This window comes from Vicia villosa, linkage group LG2, assembly GCF_029867415.1.
Source record: "Vicia villosa cultivar HV-30 ecotype Madison, WI linkage group LG2, Vvil1.0, whole genome shotgun sequence".
Classification (NCBI taxonomy): Eukaryota; Viridiplantae; Streptophyta; class Magnoliopsida; order Fabales; family Fabaceae; genus Vicia; species Vicia villosa.
The window spans coordinates 101256548-101277165 of record NC_081181.1 but is presented as its reverse complement, the minus strand read 5'-3'; the positions used below and the strand labels follow the sequence as shown (position 1 = coordinate 101277165).

Below are 20618 nucleotides of genomic sequence, written 5' to 3'. Positions count from 1 at the left end.
CCACTATTTGGATTATAAAGCTTGTATCCTTTGGAACTTGAGTCGTAACCTACGAACACATATTTCTCACTTTTATCATCAAGCTTTGTTCTTCTTTCGTCTGGAACATGAGTATAGGCAATACTTCCAAACACTTTAAGGTGAGATATCCCAGGCTTCCTTCCACTCCATACTTCTTGTGGTGTCTTCTCGTGCACGCTTCTTGTTGGGGAGCGATTTGTCAAGTAAACCGCACATGCCACTGCTTCGGCCCAAAACTCCTTCGGCATCTTCTTGCTCTTGAGCATGCTTCACACCATGTTAAGTATGGTTCGGTTCTTTCTCTCTGCTACTCCATTCTGTTGTGGCGATCTTGGCACAGTCAATGGACGACGAATTCCATGGTCTTCACAATATTTGTTGAACTCATTTGAAGTGAACTCTCCTCCTCGATCAGATCTCATGGCCTTAATGGAAAGACCACTTTCTTTCTCCACAAGGGCTTTAAACTTCTTAAAGTTTTCAAACACTTATGACTTCTCCTTCAAGAAATAAACCCATGTTTTTCTAGAATAATCACCAATAAATAGGAGAAAGTACTTACTCTTGCCAAAAGAGTTGGGTTTGATTGGTCCACAAACATCTGCGTGTATGAGCTCTAGCGGCTTTGTCACTCTTGATGTTGATTCCTTTGGAAAGCTTTTTTGAAATTGCTTCCCAATTAGACATCCTTCGCAGAATTAGTCTGGGTGGTTGATGCTAGGCAATCCTCTCACCATCTTCTTCTTTGCCAAACGTTCTAGACCGTCGAAGTTGAGATGCCCGAATCGTAGATGCCATAGCCATGAAGAGTCGGTATAGCACGCCTTAAGACACTTTGCCACATAATTTTGAATGTTCAAAAGAAACATTATATTCTTTGACATAGGCACCTTAGCAATCAAGTTATGTCTAGAATCTCTTAAGAAAAGACTATGTTCTTTCAAGTGTATGTCATAGCCTTTCTCTAATAATTGTCCCAAGCTCAAAATATTATTCTTCATGTTAGGAACATAGTAGACATTGGATATGAATTGATGACTACCATTCTTCAAGCGTATGAGAATTTTACCTTTGCCTTTGACCGGTATCTTCGAGTTATCTCCAAATGAGACATCGCCAGTTGCCGCTTCATTGATCTCTATAAACATGCTTCGATCGCCACACATGTGGTTGCTTGCACCAGTGTCGAGGTACCACTTGTTTCTTTTATCTTCAACTTGGTTTTGACATGTGAGTAGCAAAGTTTCTTCTTCTTCTCCTTTTTCTTCTATAAAGTTAGCTTTCTCTTCAACCTTCTTCGAGAATCTACATTCAGATGCATAGTGACCAATCTTGTTGCAGCTGAAGCACTTGATTTGTGATTTTTCGTACCTCGACCATGAATTCCCTCTTCCACGACCTCTTGTCGCTTGTGGATTCCAACTTCTTTCTCCATTGTTGAAGTTGTTAGAGTAGTTGTTGTAACCTCCTCTTCCTTCTCGTCCACATCCTCGTCCACGTCCACGATCTTGGCCACGATCTCGTCCTCTTTGGCTCTTGTAGTTTACATAGTTTGCTTCCTTTATGTTGAGTTGTAGTAGTTGCTCTATAGCCTCCTTTTGTTTAGTTTTTCTCTTTTGTTTTTTTTCATATGCTTGTAATGAACCCATGAGTTGCTCAATGGTCATGGTCTTTAAATCCTTGTTTTCTTCAATGTTGGTAACAATGAAGTCAAAACTTGGATTTAAAGTGCGAAGTATTTTCTCCATGACTTTCACATCATCAACATCTTCACCATTTCTTTTAAGTTGATTGACTACGGCTAATACTCGAGAAAAATAATAAGAAATTGATTCGGACTCCTCCATAAACAAACATTTAAAGTCACCTCTAAGAGTTTGAAGACAAATCTTTTTTACCTGCTCAACTCCTTTGTTGCAAGTTTGAAGCTTGTCCATGCTTCTTTGGCCGTCGTTGCGTTGGATATCTTCTCAAAAGTATCTTCATCCACCGATTGATAAATGAGGAAGAGAGCTTTCTTGTCTCTCTTTCTTGACTCGTTCAATGTATCTTTTGCACCTTGACTTAGTGAGGCTTCATCTTGCTCCTTGAAGCCTTTCTCAACGACATCCCACACATCTTGAGATCCTAGTAGCGCCTTCATCTTGATACTCCAATTATCATAGTTGTTCTTTGTGAGCATCGCCATTGAAAAGGGAAACCTCCATTCGCCATCTTTTGAGGACCTCACTACGCCAAAATTGTGTTTTAGCAGCACATCAAAGACGGCGCTTTATGGAAGAAGCGCTGCTATATGTTTCGCAAAAAACAAAACTAAAAAACTAAAAAAAAAAGCGCTGCTATATGGGGGTCCTACGAAAGCGCTTTTAAAAAAGCGCTGTTAAAGGGGTAACGCAAGTGAACTGTTGAAAGCGTTTTATATAAAGCGCCGCTATATGGGGTCTTAAGCCAACGCTTTTGAAAAGTGCTGCTAAAAACCATACTCACATCACACCTTACAAAGCGCTTTTCTCTAAAAGCGCTGGCAAAGCCTATAGGGGTTTATATTATAATTAAAATTAAAAAGATTCAACACAGGGATCGAACCCCTGTCCTTATAGGGGTTTAGATTTTATTTTAATTTAAATTATTTTAAAAAACAATAATTAAAATTGAAATTAGAAGACAATTTCCATATCCACTCGTTCATCTCTTTACTGATAAGCCCTAAAAAAGTTCATCCCATCCCAGACTTCAAATCTTGGTTTTCTTCTTCGTTTCCTTCTCCCCCGCCCTTCATTCCTTCACCGTCGCAACCCACTACTCAAACCCTTCCAACCCAGAACTCAAACACTTCAATTCCTTCACCGTCGCAACGATCTTCTTCTTCATCGCAACAATCATCTTCTTGACTGTAAACAATCCTCTTCTTTTCTATTCGAATGCAAATTTGGTGGGTACACATTCATATATGTAAGTAAACTATAAACCCTAATATTTTATTTTATTTGTGGTGAAATTTCAATTTCAATTTCACCTCACTATGTCTCTCTCATCCGCATATTCTCTTTGATTTTGATAACAGGTTAGGTTCGATAGCAGTCGAGGTTCTTCCATTAGGTTACATAACCTATTGAACTGGAACCACCGTGACGGAGTTCGAATGGTCACCAGAACCACCGTGACGGAGTTCGAATGGCTACATCGTCGAACCCTTCAAGTTTCTCGGATATCCATGTGGATGAATTTTACTTGAAGGGTACCTTGGATTTGGGGTCGTTGGCTCAAATGATGGCTTCTGACAAAAGGTTAGGAAATAAAAACCAAGCTGGCATGGGTGAACCCCTATCTCAATACGAATCTCTTCAGGCACGGATAAAGGCCATGTCATCTTCAAATTCACCTCAAAATCTCAGTCTGAATGTGTCTGATATTGGTCTCAATTCATCCATTCCAGAAGGGGTTGCTGGAAGCATAAAGCGGTCTATTTTGTCTGAGGGAGGTGTATTGCAGGTTTATTAAGTAAAGGTTTTGGAAAGAGGTGACACTTACGAGGTATGTATCGGTTGAGATTATGATGATCTCTCTGAATCCTTTATCTTCCTTTTTCCTTTATATTCAGTTTTGAATTATAACTGTTTCAGATCATTGAGCGAATCTTACCCAAGAAGCAAAAGGTAAAGAAAGATCCTGCATCAATTAAGAAGGAGGAAATGGATAAAATTGGAAAGATTTGGTTAAACATTGTAAGAAGAGACTTACCAAAGCATCATAGGAATTTTACTACTCTTCATCGAAAGCAACTCATTGATGCTAAGAGGTGCTCAGAGTTCTGTTAAAGAGAGGCATGTGCTATCCCTAGTACACAATGAATTATTCTTTTTTTCTATATAATTCAAAGCTTATGGTGTTTGTTTTGTACTTTTGGCTTAACTTATTTCAATAAATTTTTCCTCAGGTTAGAATGAAAATTAGTAGATCACTTAAATGGAATAGGGGTGCTAGCATTCGCACCTGGAAACTAGCTAGAGACATGTTGCTGTTCTGGAAACGAATAGATAAGGAGATGGTACCTTTTAATTCCTCTGTGAAGTTTATTTATTTTGTTGATTTGCTTCCTAATTCATATTATGTTCGTTCTGTTTATGCATAGGTTCTTAGTCTTACTTTGTTTGTAATTTGTAATCTTCTGTATCAATGAAATTTTTGAATAGGAAGCATATGTTATCTATATTTATCTGGAAATGACTGATCCAAAACTTTCTCATGAGTGAAATTATGTTTTATAAAATGCTCAGCTTATTTGACTTTGGAGACCCAGTTTGGAAGAATTATGCTCTATTTAGTATATATATTGCACCCTATTATATCTGACAGAAAAAGATAGTTTTTTTGGTAGACTTTTGCATCTCAATTTCTTCTTAGATTTATTTTTGAATGTGAACATGTCAGCACGAGTGTACAGTCACTTATACAATTGGCTTGAATTTGTTTTAACTTACAATCTCATTTGTTACAGGCCGAAGTGAGAAAAAGAGAGGAGAAAGAAGCGGTTGAAGCTTTGAGACGTGAACAGGAGCTTCGAGAAGCTAAGAGACAGCAACAAAGGCTTACCTTTCTGATACAACAAACTGAGCTCTACAGTCACTTTATGAAGAATAAGTCAGATTTACTATCTACGGAAGTTGCAGGAGCGAGTTTTGACAATGCTTTTGACAATGAATGTTTGAGGCTGCGACAGGTGGGTGAAGCTGATTCACTTACGCATGAAGTTGCAGGAGCGAGTAATATTGATTTGCAAACCCCGTGAGTTCTCTCTCACTCTCTCTCTCTCTCTCTCTCTCTCTCTCTCTCTATATATATATATATATATATATATATATATATATATATATATATATATATATATATATATATATATATATATATATATATATATCTCCTCTCTTGCTACATGGATGTATAAATGCACACACTACATGTATATTAGCATATTTGGGTGTTCTTCAACTGCATGTTACTGAGGATTTTGAAACTAGGCAATAACTTGTCAGTTTTAATATTATGTTGTCATATTGCAAATCAACCACGCCAGTAGCATCCACTGCTCAAACACCCGAATTATTTACAGGTTGTCTAAAAGAATACCGGCTGAAAGGTCTCCAATGGCTAGTTAATTGTTATGAGCAGGTTTTAGAGCAGCTCAAAATAATTTTGAATTTTGAAAACTCCACTATCAATTTTGAAAACCCCAAATTTTCTATTAAAAACCTCAAATCTTCATTTTCTCAAAATCTGAAATTGATTTTCGTAATTTAGTAAATTTGAGTAGTAGATATTTTTTATCTATGGTTGGAGATATTTTTGTTGGTGTGGTGATTCACTATTTTAATTTACACTGGCCCAAATTTTTTCTGCTGTACTTATTGAATTGGTATACACTTATTTGAATTTGGTTTCAAAAATTTAGTGAATACATTCAAAGAGCATTGTTTTCTATCTATAAATGATTGGGATTAAAGATGAACTTACTAAACAATGGACAAATGTGAACTGTGATTAAGTAATTATTCAATGGTTGATCTATTTTCATGAAGTTTTAAACATGAGGTCTTGCTATTTTTAAATCCCTATTACGGTCGATGCTCTAGTTTATGAAGTTTCAATGATGAAATCATTCAAAATGTGAAGTGAGTAATTGAGTTTAATTATTATTGATACTGAGTTCTAACTATATCTTTCCTTTGAACCTATTCATGTTTTTCTCGACAATTTATTTATGTGACTTATCTATAAGTCATTTAGTCAATATGTATTATACTCCTATATTAACTTTATTTCTTTTTCTTCTTATTCTTATATGTATACATGCAATGGACAATTGAAGATAAATTAGAAGTTGATTTGTGCATTGTTGGAAAGTCAATTATGGCCATCGAGAGTCACGTTCGACTGGAGGGAACTAGTTTTATTAGGGAGCAAATTAGTATATATATATATATATATATATATATATATATATATATATATATATATATATATATATATATATATATATATATATATATATATATATATATATATATATATATATATATATATATATATATATATATATATATATATATATATATATATATATATATTTGTATTGTATTTTGTGTTTTGAGAATTTGATTGTAAACTTTGCTTATAGAGCACTTATAAAATTAGTGATGTTTTATTTGTATTTTGATAATAAATATATGCAATACTAATTCATAAAATGTTTCATATTAAATGTATATTTTTTTAAATTTTTATTTGTTTAATATACTAAATGTTTTTCTCAAAATATTAGTGAGAATTTGAGATATGTCAAAATACTAAAGCGCTTTATTACAAAAAGCGCTGCCAAAGATTAAAAAAAACATAAAAAAAAAACCCAACCTACGAAAACGCTTTTGGAAAAGCGCTCTTATAGGGGGAGCTATCAGAGCGCTTTTTTCAGAAAAGCGCTCTTATAGGGGTGTCTACCAGAGCGCTTTTCTGGAAAAAGCGCTCTTATAGGGGGACCTACCAGAGCGCTTTCAAAAGCGCTTTTGTTACCTAGCCAGCGCTTTAAAGCGCTGTAATAGCTCAAAATAAGCGCTTTTAAAGCCCTTATTCGTTGTAGTGCCTTGAAGCTCTGGTACCACTTTGTTGGAATTAAGGTTGTTTTTGTGTGTAGGACAAGTGTTTAGAAATATTGGAGGCTTGAATAGAAATTTGAGAAGTAGGAGAATTCTTTATGGAAGAGAGAACTTTGTATTTTTTGCTTGATACAAATGTGTAGGATTACATCTCTATTTATACTACTCTAAGGAGAACTCTAGACTCACTAATTCTAGAGAGTTCTTAATCCTAGAAATTCAAAGAGTATTCTAGAGAATATTACAATAATAAGAAATATCTAGACTCTCCAAATACTACAAGAATTCTCTTGAAACACTACCCAAAATTATCTAAGCCCAAAATTACTAAGCCCAAAAATACCATTAATAATTAGGCCCAAATCAAGTTTATATTTCAACAATGTGGTCCCCTCCTATTGATCCATGGATCAAGTGCAATATTGACTACATAATTTTGGGCAGCCCAAGACCTACTTCATGTGATGGTATCTTCAGAAATCTTGAGTCTACGTGTTTGTAATCAATTTTTTGGTCGGTCTTAAGCTATCCATGCTGAGTTTGAAGGAGCAACGTATGACATATAACCTGCTTTCAAAAGAGATTGGCATAATTTTTTGTTAGAAACTCATTAAGGACTAGTTACAGTAGTTTTCAAATCCAGATCTCTTTGTTTTTTTTGGCATATTATCACATATTTTCAGGAAGATAATCGTTGTACGGACAAATAGCATCAATATTTCTTGATCTCAAGTCGAAGTCGAAGCCGAAGCCCCGGTCCCTTATTTTTTTTTAAGCAACCGGCCTTAAGTAAAGGATACAGAGAATCTAGAGGGAGAAAATAAAATTGGGGGAACAAATCAATAACCAGCTTTGATATCTATTGCTGCATATTAGTTTATTTGAAACGAGATAAAAAGTCATCTCTTTTGCACATGGTATAGCCTTTGGAATCTATGGATTTAATGCAAACATAAATTTGTTAGACTCGTATACTTCAGTATTAGGTTACATAGTTTAAACTTGAAGTACAAACAATTAATCAAAAGTACAACAGCAGCTCAACTTATCAGTTGAACATTGAACATTGCATACAAATTCAAATTGGTACATAAATAAAAGTTGTTATTAAAACAAGACATTCATTTTTAACTTGAGCAGCCTCTTGTTTATCACTTGCATTTGGGAAGGGGTGACCCACACAAACACTTGTTGTGATAAAAAGCCAACACACCAAACCTTTGCAAATCCGCACGCCCACCCTGCGGTATCTCACCACACAACAAATTATAACTCACATTAAACCGCCCCAAGTCGTCCACTTTGGTCAATGCCTGTGGAACCTTCCCATATATATAATTATGATCCAGATGCAAAAATGTCAAACTCTTTGGAACACCCACTTTTGAAAGATCAAACGACAACAAGTTCCTCGAAAGGTCAATGGCCTGTGTCCTTTTCTTGCTCCCGAAAAGAAAAGAAGCATCACCTTCCAGCTTGTTCCCCGATAAGTCTATCGACTCCGGATCTAGTTGGCCCAGTGAAGCAGGAATGTGGCCAGAAAGACGGTTGTTTGATAGATATATATCTGGCCCGGGTTTCTTGAAGGAACTAAATGATAGTCTACTCTAACTAAATCTAGATCTAGAATGCATAAAAGGATAACAACATAAAAACAACTTTCTTCTTACTTGAATTCAGCACATACAAGGATATAAATAGTTCTAGGGTTTGCTATGCATTGGGCCGTGGGCCTCTCTTGCTTTAAATATTACAACCCAAAGCCATCTTACAATAGATAATAAAACTACTACTTAATTATAAAAGTCATTAAGCCAGCCAGGTTTCTTTTTAATTCTGCTAGGCCTAACAATACTCCCGGGCCCAATAAGAACCTTGTCCTCAAGGTTCAAATTGGAATGAATTGTACGCGGCCCATTTGGAGAGAGCCCATTGTTGTGATCCATACGCCAGGTAGCCGTTGAAGGAGAACGCGTGTCATTTGCCAGCGGAACTGATGGGACGGTAACGTGTGAAGGAAAAGGAGCAGATGGTGCAATCTTGATGGACGGTGTGGATGTTGGCTGAAGAGATAAGGGTGAACGAGATTCCAGGGGTGCAGTGTCTTGAGCCTTGTGCCTGTTGGTATCCGATGCAGTCTTATGGGAAAATGGGGAAAATTTAAAATGAGGAAAAGGGATACAGCTGTCTGGCAGAGTGTACCGTTGAGATGATAACAAAGGTGTGGTCGTGGCAGTCATCACACGGTCCACGTTTTGGCTAGTGTTGGGAACCGAAAGTACCTTTGGGAGTGTACTTAGAGGAGGATTTTCCCAAGCATGTTCATTTGTTCCACTCAGAGTCTCCTTATGTCTCTCTCCTTCTACTTTAGACTCATAAGATCTCTTATCTTCCTTCTGCACTTGTTCACTCTGAGCCAGTTCCGATTCACTTAAACACCCATCCTCCATGAGCTGTTGATCCATAAACTGAAAATCTTTTGGGGGTGGTGGGCTACTAGAACCGTGAGGGGGTGTGTCACCGTGATAGGGCCTCAACAACGATACATGAACGACGGGGTGGATCCGAGAAGATGAGGGAAGATCCAACATATAAGCAACTGTTCCGATCCGCCGAATGATTTTATATGGTCCAAAGAATCTCTTAGAGAGTTTTTGAGAAACTCTTCTGTTCACAGTGGTCTGTCGATATGGCTGGAGTTTCAGTAAGACCAGGTCACCCACTTTAAAGGTAAAATCAAGGCGTTTCGTGTTTGCTTGCTTTTCCATCTTGCTTTTACTTTTATCAAAGTTGATCTTTAACTGTGTTAGAATCAGTTGACGTTGTTGCAGGTTGAGATCTAAGGTGTCGTCCATGGTGGATCCAGAGACATAGTCGGGAATGGATGGTGGATCTCTACCATATAAAGCTTTGAACGGAGTCATCTGAATAGCTGTGTGGAAAGAGGTGTTGTACCAATACTCAGCAAGGTGCAGAAACTTATACCAGTGTCGAGGATGGTCATTCACTAGACAACGCAAGTAAGTTTCTAAAGATCTATTCACCACTTCAGTTTGGCCGTCTGTTTCGGGATGGTAAGAAGAACTGTATTTTAATGTAGTGCCTTGTATTTTAAAAAATTCTTTCCAGAATTTGCTCAAAAACAAGGGATCGCGGTCTGAGATGATGGACTTGGGTATTCCATGGAGGCGAAAAATTTCTACTGCAAAGCGAGAAGCCAAGTCTTTTGCTGTATATTTGGATGGTAAAGCCAGAAAGTGAACAAATTTCGTGAGCCTATCACAAATGACCCAGATCGTAGTATGACCAAAGGAACTGGGAAGGTGGGTGATGAAATCCATCGTGAGTTCATCCCAGACCTTGTTTGGTGCAGGTAATGGCTGAAGTAGTCCTTTTTTCTTTTGAGTTAGGTACTTGTTATGCTGACAAACATCACAATACTTAACCATGTTTTTGACTCCGAGGTGCATTCCTGGCCATGAGAAAGAGGAAGCTAAGCGAGCCAAAGTAGCTTTTACTCCTGAATGACCAGCGGTAGGAGTGGCATGGAACTCGAAGAGGATCTGTTTTCTGAGTTGTTGAATATCAGGTATGAAGAATTTGTCCTTGTAAAATAATAGCCCTTTTGAAAATTTGTAGAACTGTCTCTCTGTTGAACTGTGTAAACTTTGATGGACCAGATTCTGACCCAAGGAATCGTTTGCATAGAACTGGCGAAGAGTCTCTAACAATCTGGGAACTGGGGATGACAAGGACAAAAACATTGGTGTTGCTGGTTCAAATTTCCTGCTCAAAGCGTCTGCGACTATGTTGGAGGATCCAGGTTTGTAGAAAATTTCAAAATTAAAACCTTGTAGTTTGGTTGCCCATTTCTGCTGCTCCGGCGTTTGAATCTTTTGCAGTAACAAATTTTTGAGGCTCTTTTGATCTGTATATATATGAAACTTCTGACCAATAATGTACTGCCGCCATTTCTTGACAGCCTCAGTGATTGCGAACATCTCCCGGACATAGACCGAAGCTGACTGCATGCGAGGGCACATTTTCTTGCTGAAGAACGCAATAGGATGGCCATTCTGAGACAAGACTGCACCAATGGCTACGCCGGAAGCATCTGTTTCGATGACAAAAATTTGTGTAAAATCTGGTAAAACAAGAACCGGCATGTCGGTCATCTTGTTCTTAAGCTCTGTAAAGGCCAACTGTGCCTCTGTACTCCATGATAATTTAGTAGAACGTAGAAGATCGGTGAGGGGAGCGGCGAGAGTGGCGTAATTTTTAACAAAACGTCTATAAAACCCGGTGAGGCCTAAAAAACCACGGAGAGCCGTGAGTGATCGTGGCGGAGGCCAATCTAGAATAGCTTTCACTTTTTCTGGGTCAGGGGCAACACCCTCCTTTGAAATTACATGACCTAGGTAATCAATACTGTCCACTGCAAAAACACACTTAGAGAGTTTGACAAAGAAAGATTGAGTGTAAAGTAACTCAAAAACAACCTGCAAATGGTGTAAATGATCTGTGAAGTTAGTGCTGTAAATAAGTATATCATCAAAGAAAACTAAAACGAACCGCCTTAAGTAAGGACGTAATAGGTCGTTCATAGCTGATTGAAAAGTAGATGGAGCGTTTGTGAGTCCGAAGGGCATTACAAGGAATTCATAATGCCCGTCGAACGTGCGAAAAGCTGTTTTATGCGTATCCTCGGATGCAACCCGGATCTGGTGATAGCCAGAACGTAGATCTATCTTGGTGAAAATGGTGGCCGAACCTAGTTCATCTAATAGTTCGTCTATGGTTGGGATGGGAAATTTGTCTTTGATTGTAACTGCATTTAAAGCTCTATAGTCCACACAAAATCGCCAAGTGCCGTCTTTTTTTTTTACTAATATAACCGGGGATGAAAATGGGCTAGTACTTGGGATAATGGTTCCATTGTGTAACATTTCTTGAATAATGGAAGTCATGGCATCCTTTTGGCAGTGGGGATAGCGATATGGTTTAACGTTTATTGAGGGTGTGTTTGGGAGAAGGGTAATGTGGTGGTCATGGGGTCGTAATGGGGGTAAAGATGTGGGAATATGAAAAATTGGTTCGAAGGTGTGAATAAGTTTGGAAATGGCAGGGTGTAGGTCGGATGGTAAGGAGTTTAGTGGTGATGTTTGGTTGTCAGTGGGAAATTCTGGTGAAGGGGTTGGTTGAAGAATCATTAAGTGTAGGGAAGCCACAGAATTGGTATGTATGAGGTGGCGAAGTTGGTGTAGGCTGGATGATGTAGGATTATGGGAGGAATCCCCTTTAAGTGTGATAGCTTTGTTTAGGTGAGTGAAGGTGATTGAGGGTATTGAGAAATCCGCCTGGATTGTGCCAAGGGTTCTCAACCAGGCCATTCCAAGTACAACATCTGCCCCCTCAATAGGAAGTAGATAAAAAGGGACATTGAATGGTTTATTTTGAAGTATAATCTGAACATTTTCACAAATCCCTTGGCATTGAAGGTGGGAACCATTCCCTACCATTACAGAAAATTGGGAGATAGGTGTGGTTGGGAGGCTAAGGTGCTGGGCAATTCTTGGTTGTAGGATATTATGTGTGCTGCCTGTGTCCACAAGGACCATAACGGAAAGGCCGCCAATTTTTCCATTGAATTTCAGTGTTTGGGGGGAAAACTGACCGGTGACTACATGTGTTGACAGTTGGAAATAGGTATCGAGCAGTCCTGAATCTTTCTCACTATCTATTAACTCTGTATCAGAATTAATATCGGTATCATCCTCATCCCCTAGCAGCAACAAAAACCTGCTGGTAGAGCATTTATGGCCCACTACAAACTTTTCGTCACAGTTGAAACATAGACCTTGGGCTCTTCTTTCTTGTAATTGGGCTTGAGATAATTTTCTGATTGGAAATCTTGGAGGCTGTGAGGTTTGCGGAGGTTTTGGTGGCAGGGTAAGGGTTGGAACAGTGCTGGTAGTAGATTTTTGGGCGTAGGGAAAAGAGTTTGGTTTAGAGTAGGAAACAAAAGGTTTTGAGGTTTTTTGTTTGGTCTCTTTTAACTTTGACTCTATTAACTTCGCTAGACCAATAGCTTGTGAAATAGTACCCGGTTTGAGAATGGCTAGTTCATGACGAATTTCCGATGAAAGACCGGAAATAAAACAATTTAGAATTGCTGTAGGAGGTAATCCTACCACCTGATTGCCAAGTTTTTCAAATTGAGTTTGATACTCTACTACTGACCCCTCTTGTTTTAACTTAAATAATTCAGCCTGGTGATTCTCAAAGGTGGAGGGACCAAAACGTAGCTCTAGGGCTTTAGTAAAATCAAACCAATTTGTCAATAACTGATTCTGGTGCATCCATTTAAACCAGCCCAGCGCATCACCTTTCATATAAAAAGAAATCATGGATAACCTATTTTCGGGTGGGAGGTTATAGAAACTAAAATACTGATCAGCTTGGAATAACCACTCAAGAGGGTTAGATCCATCAAAAAGTGTAAGTTCGAGCTTTGGGGAACGAAAAGTGGGTAGAGGAGGAATCTGGGATAATGGTGGATAAGGGGTTTGAAGAGTGAAATTGTTTTGAGGGTTTTGGTTATGAAGAAAAGGGGAGTAAGGGGGAAAAGGTGGTGGAGGGGGAGCTGCTGAGATATACGGTGGTTGTTGCAAAATGGTAGTATGGGTAGTGTGAAGGGGCTGGGACGGTGTTTGAGGAAGTGGTGTGTGGACAGGTGTGGTCATTAGGGAAACGGATGGGTTAATCACAGCGGGTGAGGGTGAAAAGGAGTGAGTATTACCTGAAGAAGCAGTGGCTGGATTGGGTGGCGCAGCTGGCTGGTCTCGCTGAATCTGCAGTGTGTGTAGTAGCGCAACCAGCGCATCATATCGTTCAGACTCGAGTTGAGACTCGTTATCCATTCTTGAACGCAGTTGCTGCAGCTCGTCGTTGGTCATGAGAAACCGTGCGTCTAGCTGCTGCTGAGTTTCCTGCATAGCGCTATCCAAGTGCAACCGCGAGGTTTGGACAGCCATGGCTATTGCTTCATCAATAATCTCTTTGTTAGGGGGATTTGGTGGTTTAGGTGGAGCCATAAGGGAGGAGGTTGAGGAACAAGGGAATGAAAGCACCAATGATAGTCTACTCTAACTAAATCTAGATCTAGAATGCATAAAAGGATAACAACATAAAAACAACTTTCTTCTTACTTGAATTCAGCACATACAAGGATATAAATAGTTCTAGGGTTTGCTATGCATTGGGCCGTGGGCCTCTCTTGCTTTAAATATTACAACCCAAAGCCATCTTACAATAGATAATAAAACTACTACTTAATTATAAAAGTCATTAAGCCAGCCAGGTTTCTTTTTAATTCTGCTAGGCCTAACACTAAATGAGTTTGGAATTTGGCCGGTAAGCTTGTTATCGTTCAAGCGTAAGGTTGTTATCTTAGGCAACTGAGAAAGCCAACTTGGTATGGTTCCGGTGAAACTGTTACGGGATAGATCGAGAACTTCGAGGTTTTGGAATTGGCTCAAGAAAGACGGGATTGTACCTGAGATACCAGTGGAAGAAATGACAAGATGCTTGAGATGTTTGAGGTGGGAGATAACGGGGTTGATTGTGCCGGTGAGTTTGGGTAAACCGTTGAATTCGAGGTGGTCGAGATAAGGGAGTTGAGCAACTGAAGAAGGTATATGGCCAACGATATCAGTGCTTGGGACGTTGAAGTCGAATGTCATAACGAGGCCGGTGACACGGTTGGTGGATGGGTCGCAGTCGATCCAATCCCAGATACAACAATCTGTTTTTGGATTCCATATGTTTTGAAGAGTTTTAGATGTGTTGAAATGCTTCTTGATTTGGAGCAATGCCTTCTTGTCTTGTGGGTTGCATTCCTCTGAGGTTGCAAATGGAGAGAATAACAGAAGTGAAAGGAAACACAAAACAAGAGATTCACCAAACATCATGGTTTTGATATTTTGGTTGGATTACAGTGTTTGTTAATTGGTACTAATACTATGTTGTTGATATGTATTTATAGAATGTAATGGGAAACATGCATGATAAATATAACGTGCTCAAGAAAAGGCAGCAATAGATTAATACTGTTTTTATATATTTTACATACAACAAGTGTAGTAGTATTAATTGGTTTTAAATTGCGGTCCGCAACCGCAATTGCGGCCGCAATATTGCTGATGCGGTAATCTCCGCATCCGCATCGGGCCGCAATTGCGGTGTGATTTGTAATCACACGTCTAACAACACTAAAATTTGCATCAAACACCTTCCCTCATGTTTCTTCACATATTTTCATCATAACTCAACATTTGAGAACCCATAAACTTAATTTACATGTGATTTGTAATGTAAAACATTAACAATTAGTGTTTTTTAGTGGTGTATTTCAAATATTTCCTAAGTTAAATTCACACCGCAACGGCCGCAATGCGCATCGCAGCAGCCGCAAGGGCCGCAATCGCAACATTACATCCGCAACCGCATCCGCGACCGCAACCGCAATTTAAAACCATGAGTATTATATTTAGATGATTCATTACGAGGTTTCAAATTGAATTATTGTGTCTGGCAGTGCCATTTTCCTGCTACTTAGCTGTTTGTGTGTAAACAATTTCTTTCGATTTTTATTATAAATAAAAATAAACAACTATATATTTTTAAAAACGTGTTCAAAAAAAGAGGGCTACAACTTGTTGATTTTTTTAATTAAAAGAAAACTTTGCTTCTGTGAGGCACTTTACTTTCCGGTCTTTTGAACTGGCAAATCAAAAACTGAGATATGGAAGCACTCTTATATAAAAAAAAAAGAAAAACGTAAGATCCAGTCCTTCACAGTTCACGCAAATTATACACAAACTATAGAATCTAAATTAATTGTCCACTATAAAAGGATCAAATCTCTTATAAAATTCACTTAAAAAAAAACTCAGTTTTACCAGGTGAAAACCACCGCGCAAATTTCAATATCACCCTCAACTCAATAGTTGCGAGGTGTGCAAAACACACCGTAAAAACGCTAGTCGCAACTTTTTGCAAGTTGATACACACCCTGCAATTTTGCCAGGTGTTTTTCACCCGCAACGTTGCTAGGTATAAAACACCCTGCAAACACGCTTTCCAAGAGCTACAGGCAATTTCGGCAGGTTACACAGTGGATTCTGCAAGGTTTGTTTCACCCCGCAACTTTGCTAGGTGTATAGCACCCCGCAAATTCACTTTTCATAGTATTTTAATATTTGAAACTTGTTGGGTGAATTTCACCTGGCAAATATTTTGACAGTACCTTGTTTTTTTTTTTAATAAGCAATTGATTATAAGACATCGCACTAGGGGTGCAACCCTTACAACAAGAACACACTAAGAATTTTTAATACAAAGTAATGACAATTTATACCAATCATAAAAATTAATCCGACTTGGAAGTTCCTTATTACTAACCCATCTCCATGAAAAATACAAGATATTTGATATCACCTCATAGAAGCTAAAGATACTGTTATAAAAAATGATTGTATTTCTCATATTCCAAGTACATCAAATTAAAGCTATCCAAATTGTATTAAGAATAACTTTAATTTTGGTGTTTTTCACCTTTTCTTGAATCCTCCCGAAGCTCTTGAAGTCCTCATGAGAAAGATTAACAACATTACCCAACCACAATACCTTGTTAAATACACAACGCAAACAGTAACGTATATAATAAAAAAAATATATATTTATATTATTCTAAATATTAAAATTAATATTTAGAATAATATAAATATAATGAATAATTTAAATTCAATTTTAAAAAAAAATACTAAATTTAAAGTTTATTCTAAATATTTAAATTCATATTTAATATAAAGAAATTCATAATTAATAATTAATATAAAGAAATTCATGATTAATCCAAAATATTTAAATGCAAAATAATATTCACTCAGGATCCGGGTTGTCCGCGTTATTTTCATTTTCTTCATCATTCTCGTTTACCACTCTTTGGTTACCAACCGCCCCAAATCCACCACCACCATATTGTTGTTGAAATATTTGTTGCATTTGTTGTTGCATTTGTTTGTTGTATTTGTTGTTGCACTTGTTGTTGAATTTGTTGTTGTGTAAGCATTATTTGCTCTTGTGAAAGTCTCAATGCTTCCTCCAACTCCATTTGTTTTATTCTCAATGTTTCATTTTCACGTGCTGGATCAATAGGATGTCGTCCATGTGGACCACCTAACTCAGGATGTTTAGCTAAAAACTCCAGCTTCATGTGAGATTTCAAACTTGGCTATCACCACCAAGCAGCAAATGTCATTCTATAAAAAAGAAAACTAAATATAAACATTAATATGAAGTCCTGTGAAGTACTCTGAAGAAAACTAAATGAAAATTAAATGAAAATTAAATGAAAATTTTATAGAACTTCTAATATGCAGCAAATATTAAGTCCTGTGATGAAAATTAAATGAACATTAATATGCAGGGTTCTTATTTGGACTCATCTTATATTTTAAAATTCAATGCAGAGTCCAAATGTATATCTACTTCCAACAAATAAACAAATGAAACTTCTAATTTATCTTATTATATCAAAATTGCACATAAGTTAGAAGGACCATTTAAAATGCTAAAAAATAGCACTATACAACAGAAGATAGATCAATGTATAATATATGGTTTTGGATGCAATGAGGCATCAAAACTTAATAAATAGCATGAGTTCTATGAAGAAATACACAACCAAATTTATTAGCATTCCAAATACACTAGTGTGTTTTTAAACATTAGTAACACTAGTACAAAAACAACAATATAATTTAAAAATTTACACCCGATATTCTAAAAACGGGTGTAAATTAAAAACGTGATGGCAATTTTGTAAATAAAGTTTCATTTTAAGGATTAACATGTGACAAATTACACTCTATTTATTAAAAATCGGGTGTAAATTAAAAATATTATTATAATCAGATATCAATTACTCCCATTAAATTTAAAACGGGTGTAAATTTAAATTGTTTAAAAAAATTATTTAATTTTATAACTCAACTCGACACCCCAAATGAACATATCCACAATCTTCAAACATTTGTTGGATTGACGCATCTAAACCTGCAAGAGAGTCTCCAACATACAACTTCACTTGCCTTAATATTCAGATCGTAGCACCGCAACATACAGAACCCATCATCCATCTGCAGCACATCGACACAACTTTATCCTTCAAGCAGATTCAACAGCAACCACGGTGCATCAACAACAGAAGCACAACCTACATATCCTCCAATCTTCAACGCAATCGCAAACACCGACGCGAGCTTCACCTCACGGACCACATCATCATCATCGGCAAAAACGAAAGCTGACACGCACAACTGCAACGATTCCAGAACACAGGTGAGCTCAACGCAGCAACGTTATTGATCATCGTTATCTGATTCAATCTACAATAACGATTTAGGACGCTTCTATATAACTTTATGATTCTTTTTTCTTGTAATTTCTCAACAATTTGTTTATGCTAAATGTAAAGTTAATAGGTAAATTTGAACTTTCAAATGTGAGAGATGGATGCATAGAAAGTGTTTGTAAAAATGTCTCTTTGAACTTTGAAGGACTTCTTCATATACACCTTCTGCAAGGAAAGGATCTCGACCTGCTCATTGTCATTTTTCTTTATAATAATGGTTCTCTTTATGGTAAATGATACTCTGACTTATACTTCAAATTCTTCCTTGAAAGGTCCAGATCACATTTCAATATTTTCCGACTCTATAATAATTTCAGCTTGAGTGGGTGGGTGGAGTGAGGAAGTGCAAAATATAATGCTTAATAGTCACTACCATATATATCTCTATATATAAACACAGACCTATACATGTATCTATAGCTTAACATTGTTGATTTCTCATATTTCTTTCCTATGGATGTGTTATTGTTGTTACTGTCTCTATTGGTTGCTTTCCACCTCGTCCTGGACAGATGTTGAGAGGACCTCCTCCTGGAATGCAACAGCCGCCACGTCCCGGCATGCCTCCTCCTCCTGGAAGTGGTGTTCCAGTGTATGGTCCACCCCGGGCCTGGCATGCCTCCTCCACCAAATGCTCCAAATCAACAAAAGCAAAATTGATTGGTATGTTTGTCAGTTATTTTGTTCTTTCTTTTTTATGATGATAATTTTCTGTTTATCATTTAGGTATCTGAATATCTCTGTGTTATTTAAGGTCATTGTTTATGACAGTCATATATAGATATTTTAAGGATTATATCGATCAATGCTCCAAATCCGTGGGATTTTTCTCCTGTGCTCAATTTAGATTTATCAAACAGTGGTGTAAGGAAAAAAACGGTAGAATTTTGAAACATGGACTATTACTTTACTCTAGTGATTTAATAATTGGGAAACTAAAATTCTTGTTTCTGTAGAATAGAAAAAACATGCCGTTAAACAACTTAAATTAAGTAATTTTTCATAATTATTTGTTATCATGTTTGTTCACATGCAAGAATGGATGAATTTAAGTACTTGTGCTCAGATACTTTTTGATTTTGTTCTTTTGTTTAATGCACTTACTAGATAATTCTAGATGAGGTGGTTTGCTATGTGGTGTCGGGAAATTAAGTGGGATATGGATGTGCCTTGGAATGCCTTAGTGTATACTTGTGAGTGTGATTAAATTTACTTGTATTTAAAGTCCTAAATGTCTTACAAGTGCTTTGTATGAAAACAGATGCTGTCATTATTGCCTCTCAGGTTTGATTATTAGCTTAACTAGTCTTGCACACTCAAGGCGAACGATATAGTAGTCTGATTTTCGGAACCAACCTCACTGATGTAGTCATAACAGGTAACTTTTGAGATATTGCGAATCAGACGACTGAACTGTACAATCCGGTTAAGCTTTTGGGATTAATCTAAAATTTGGTTCCTTTAACAATGAATTTGAATAGGGGACAATGGAACAGGTTTGTAAGTTTCTAAGTTTCTAAGCTTTTGGGATTAATCTAAAATCACTTTTTTCTTTTTCAAAATCAAGTATTTGCAAATCAATGCCATCATTGCAAAAGAGGAAACTTTTTTCCTCTTGTGGTTGTCTTGTCTTCTACTGAAGTTTTAAATTTAACTAAAAAAACGTAAGATATTTTTCGTTTTTAGGTTGGCTTTTGCTGAGAAATTGCTCTTTTACCTTTAAACACCAATGTAATAATGCACATTTTAATGTTTTTATTTACTCTTCCTTGAATTATATTACTTTGATTATATTTTTGTGTCATACTTATTGCAGTCTTCATTGGCGGCATGAATTGATGTTGTAGTCTTTGGTTGGAATTGGAACGATAACAATTTAACTTAGCAATCAACTTGATTTCTATTTTGATTCAACTTTCATGCTGTGAATATGCTGTTATGGTTTGATGTTAATTCAGACTGAACTGAGCTACTGCGATATATATTGAACTGGACTAAACTAAGCTACTGCGATATATTATGTATAGCACATCAAAGAGTATTAGAATTCACACAAACTTTACTTCTTATTTCATGACTCTTTTTCCCTTTGGTATGTCTGTAACAAGTCTCTCTTGCTGCAATTACTCAAGTAACGATATCAATTTCCTTAGGTACTTGAACATAGAAATGTGGTTACTCAGCTTGTGAGAAGAGTTGAATCTGCTGGTGTAAAGGCAATTGCGCTTACACTAGACACTCCAATGTTTGGTCGTAGGGAAGCTGATATTAAAAACAGGTTGGACGAAATAGAACAATAGACCGAAAGTTGATTTTACCAATCTTGTTAACTTCAATAATTTCCTCCTGCCCCAGCAGAAACAGGCACATCATCATAAATTTGGTTCCTTTAACAATGAATTTGAATGGGGGACAATGGAACAGGTTTGTAAGTTTCTAAATTTGGTTCCTTTATACTTTGCCATGTTTTA

The 20618-nt window shown here is 37.1% G+C and overlaps 2 protein-coding genes and 2 long non-coding RNA genes across 4 annotated transcripts; 2 read left to right on the top strand and 2 right to left on the bottom strand.

The window, feature by feature from the left end:
* Positions 1-719: 719 nt before the first annotated feature.
* Positions 720-1769, bottom strand: LOC131649668 (uncharacterized). Its single transcript, XM_058919420.1, has one exon. It carries the CDS (start codon positions 1767-1769, stop codon positions 720-722), a length of 1050 nt encoding a protein of 349 aa, XP_058775403.1.
* A 908-nt stretch (positions 1770-2677) lies between these two features.
* Positions 2678-3844, top strand: LOC131651703 (uncharacterized). The gene is made up of 3 exons (XR_009298478.1): positions 2678-2973; positions 3086-3555; positions 3645-3844. It is a non-coding gene; the product is annotated as an uncharacterized LOC131651703 (long non-coding RNA).
* Positions 3845-3952: 108 nt separating this feature from the next.
* On the top strand, positions 3953-5999 carry LOC131651704 (uncharacterized). Its single transcript, XR_009298479.1, has 3 exons — positions 3953-4069; positions 4520-4806; positions 5888-5999. It is a non-coding gene; the product is annotated as an uncharacterized LOC131651704 (long non-coding RNA).
* Positions 6000-7211: 1212 nt separating this feature from the next.
* On the bottom strand, positions 7212-15208 carry LOC131649667 (polygalacturonase inhibitor-like). Its single transcript, XM_058919419.1, has 4 exons — positions 15110-15208; positions 14803-14961; positions 14060-14662; positions 7212-8278 (listed from the first exon to the last, which is right to left on the bottom strand). Exons 1-4 carry the CDS (start codon positions 15206-15208, stop codon positions 7823-7825), a joined length of 1317 nt encoding a protein of 438 aa, XP_058775402.1. The 3' UTR covers positions 7212-7822.
* Between the last annotated feature and the right edge of the window lie 5410 nt (positions 15209-20618).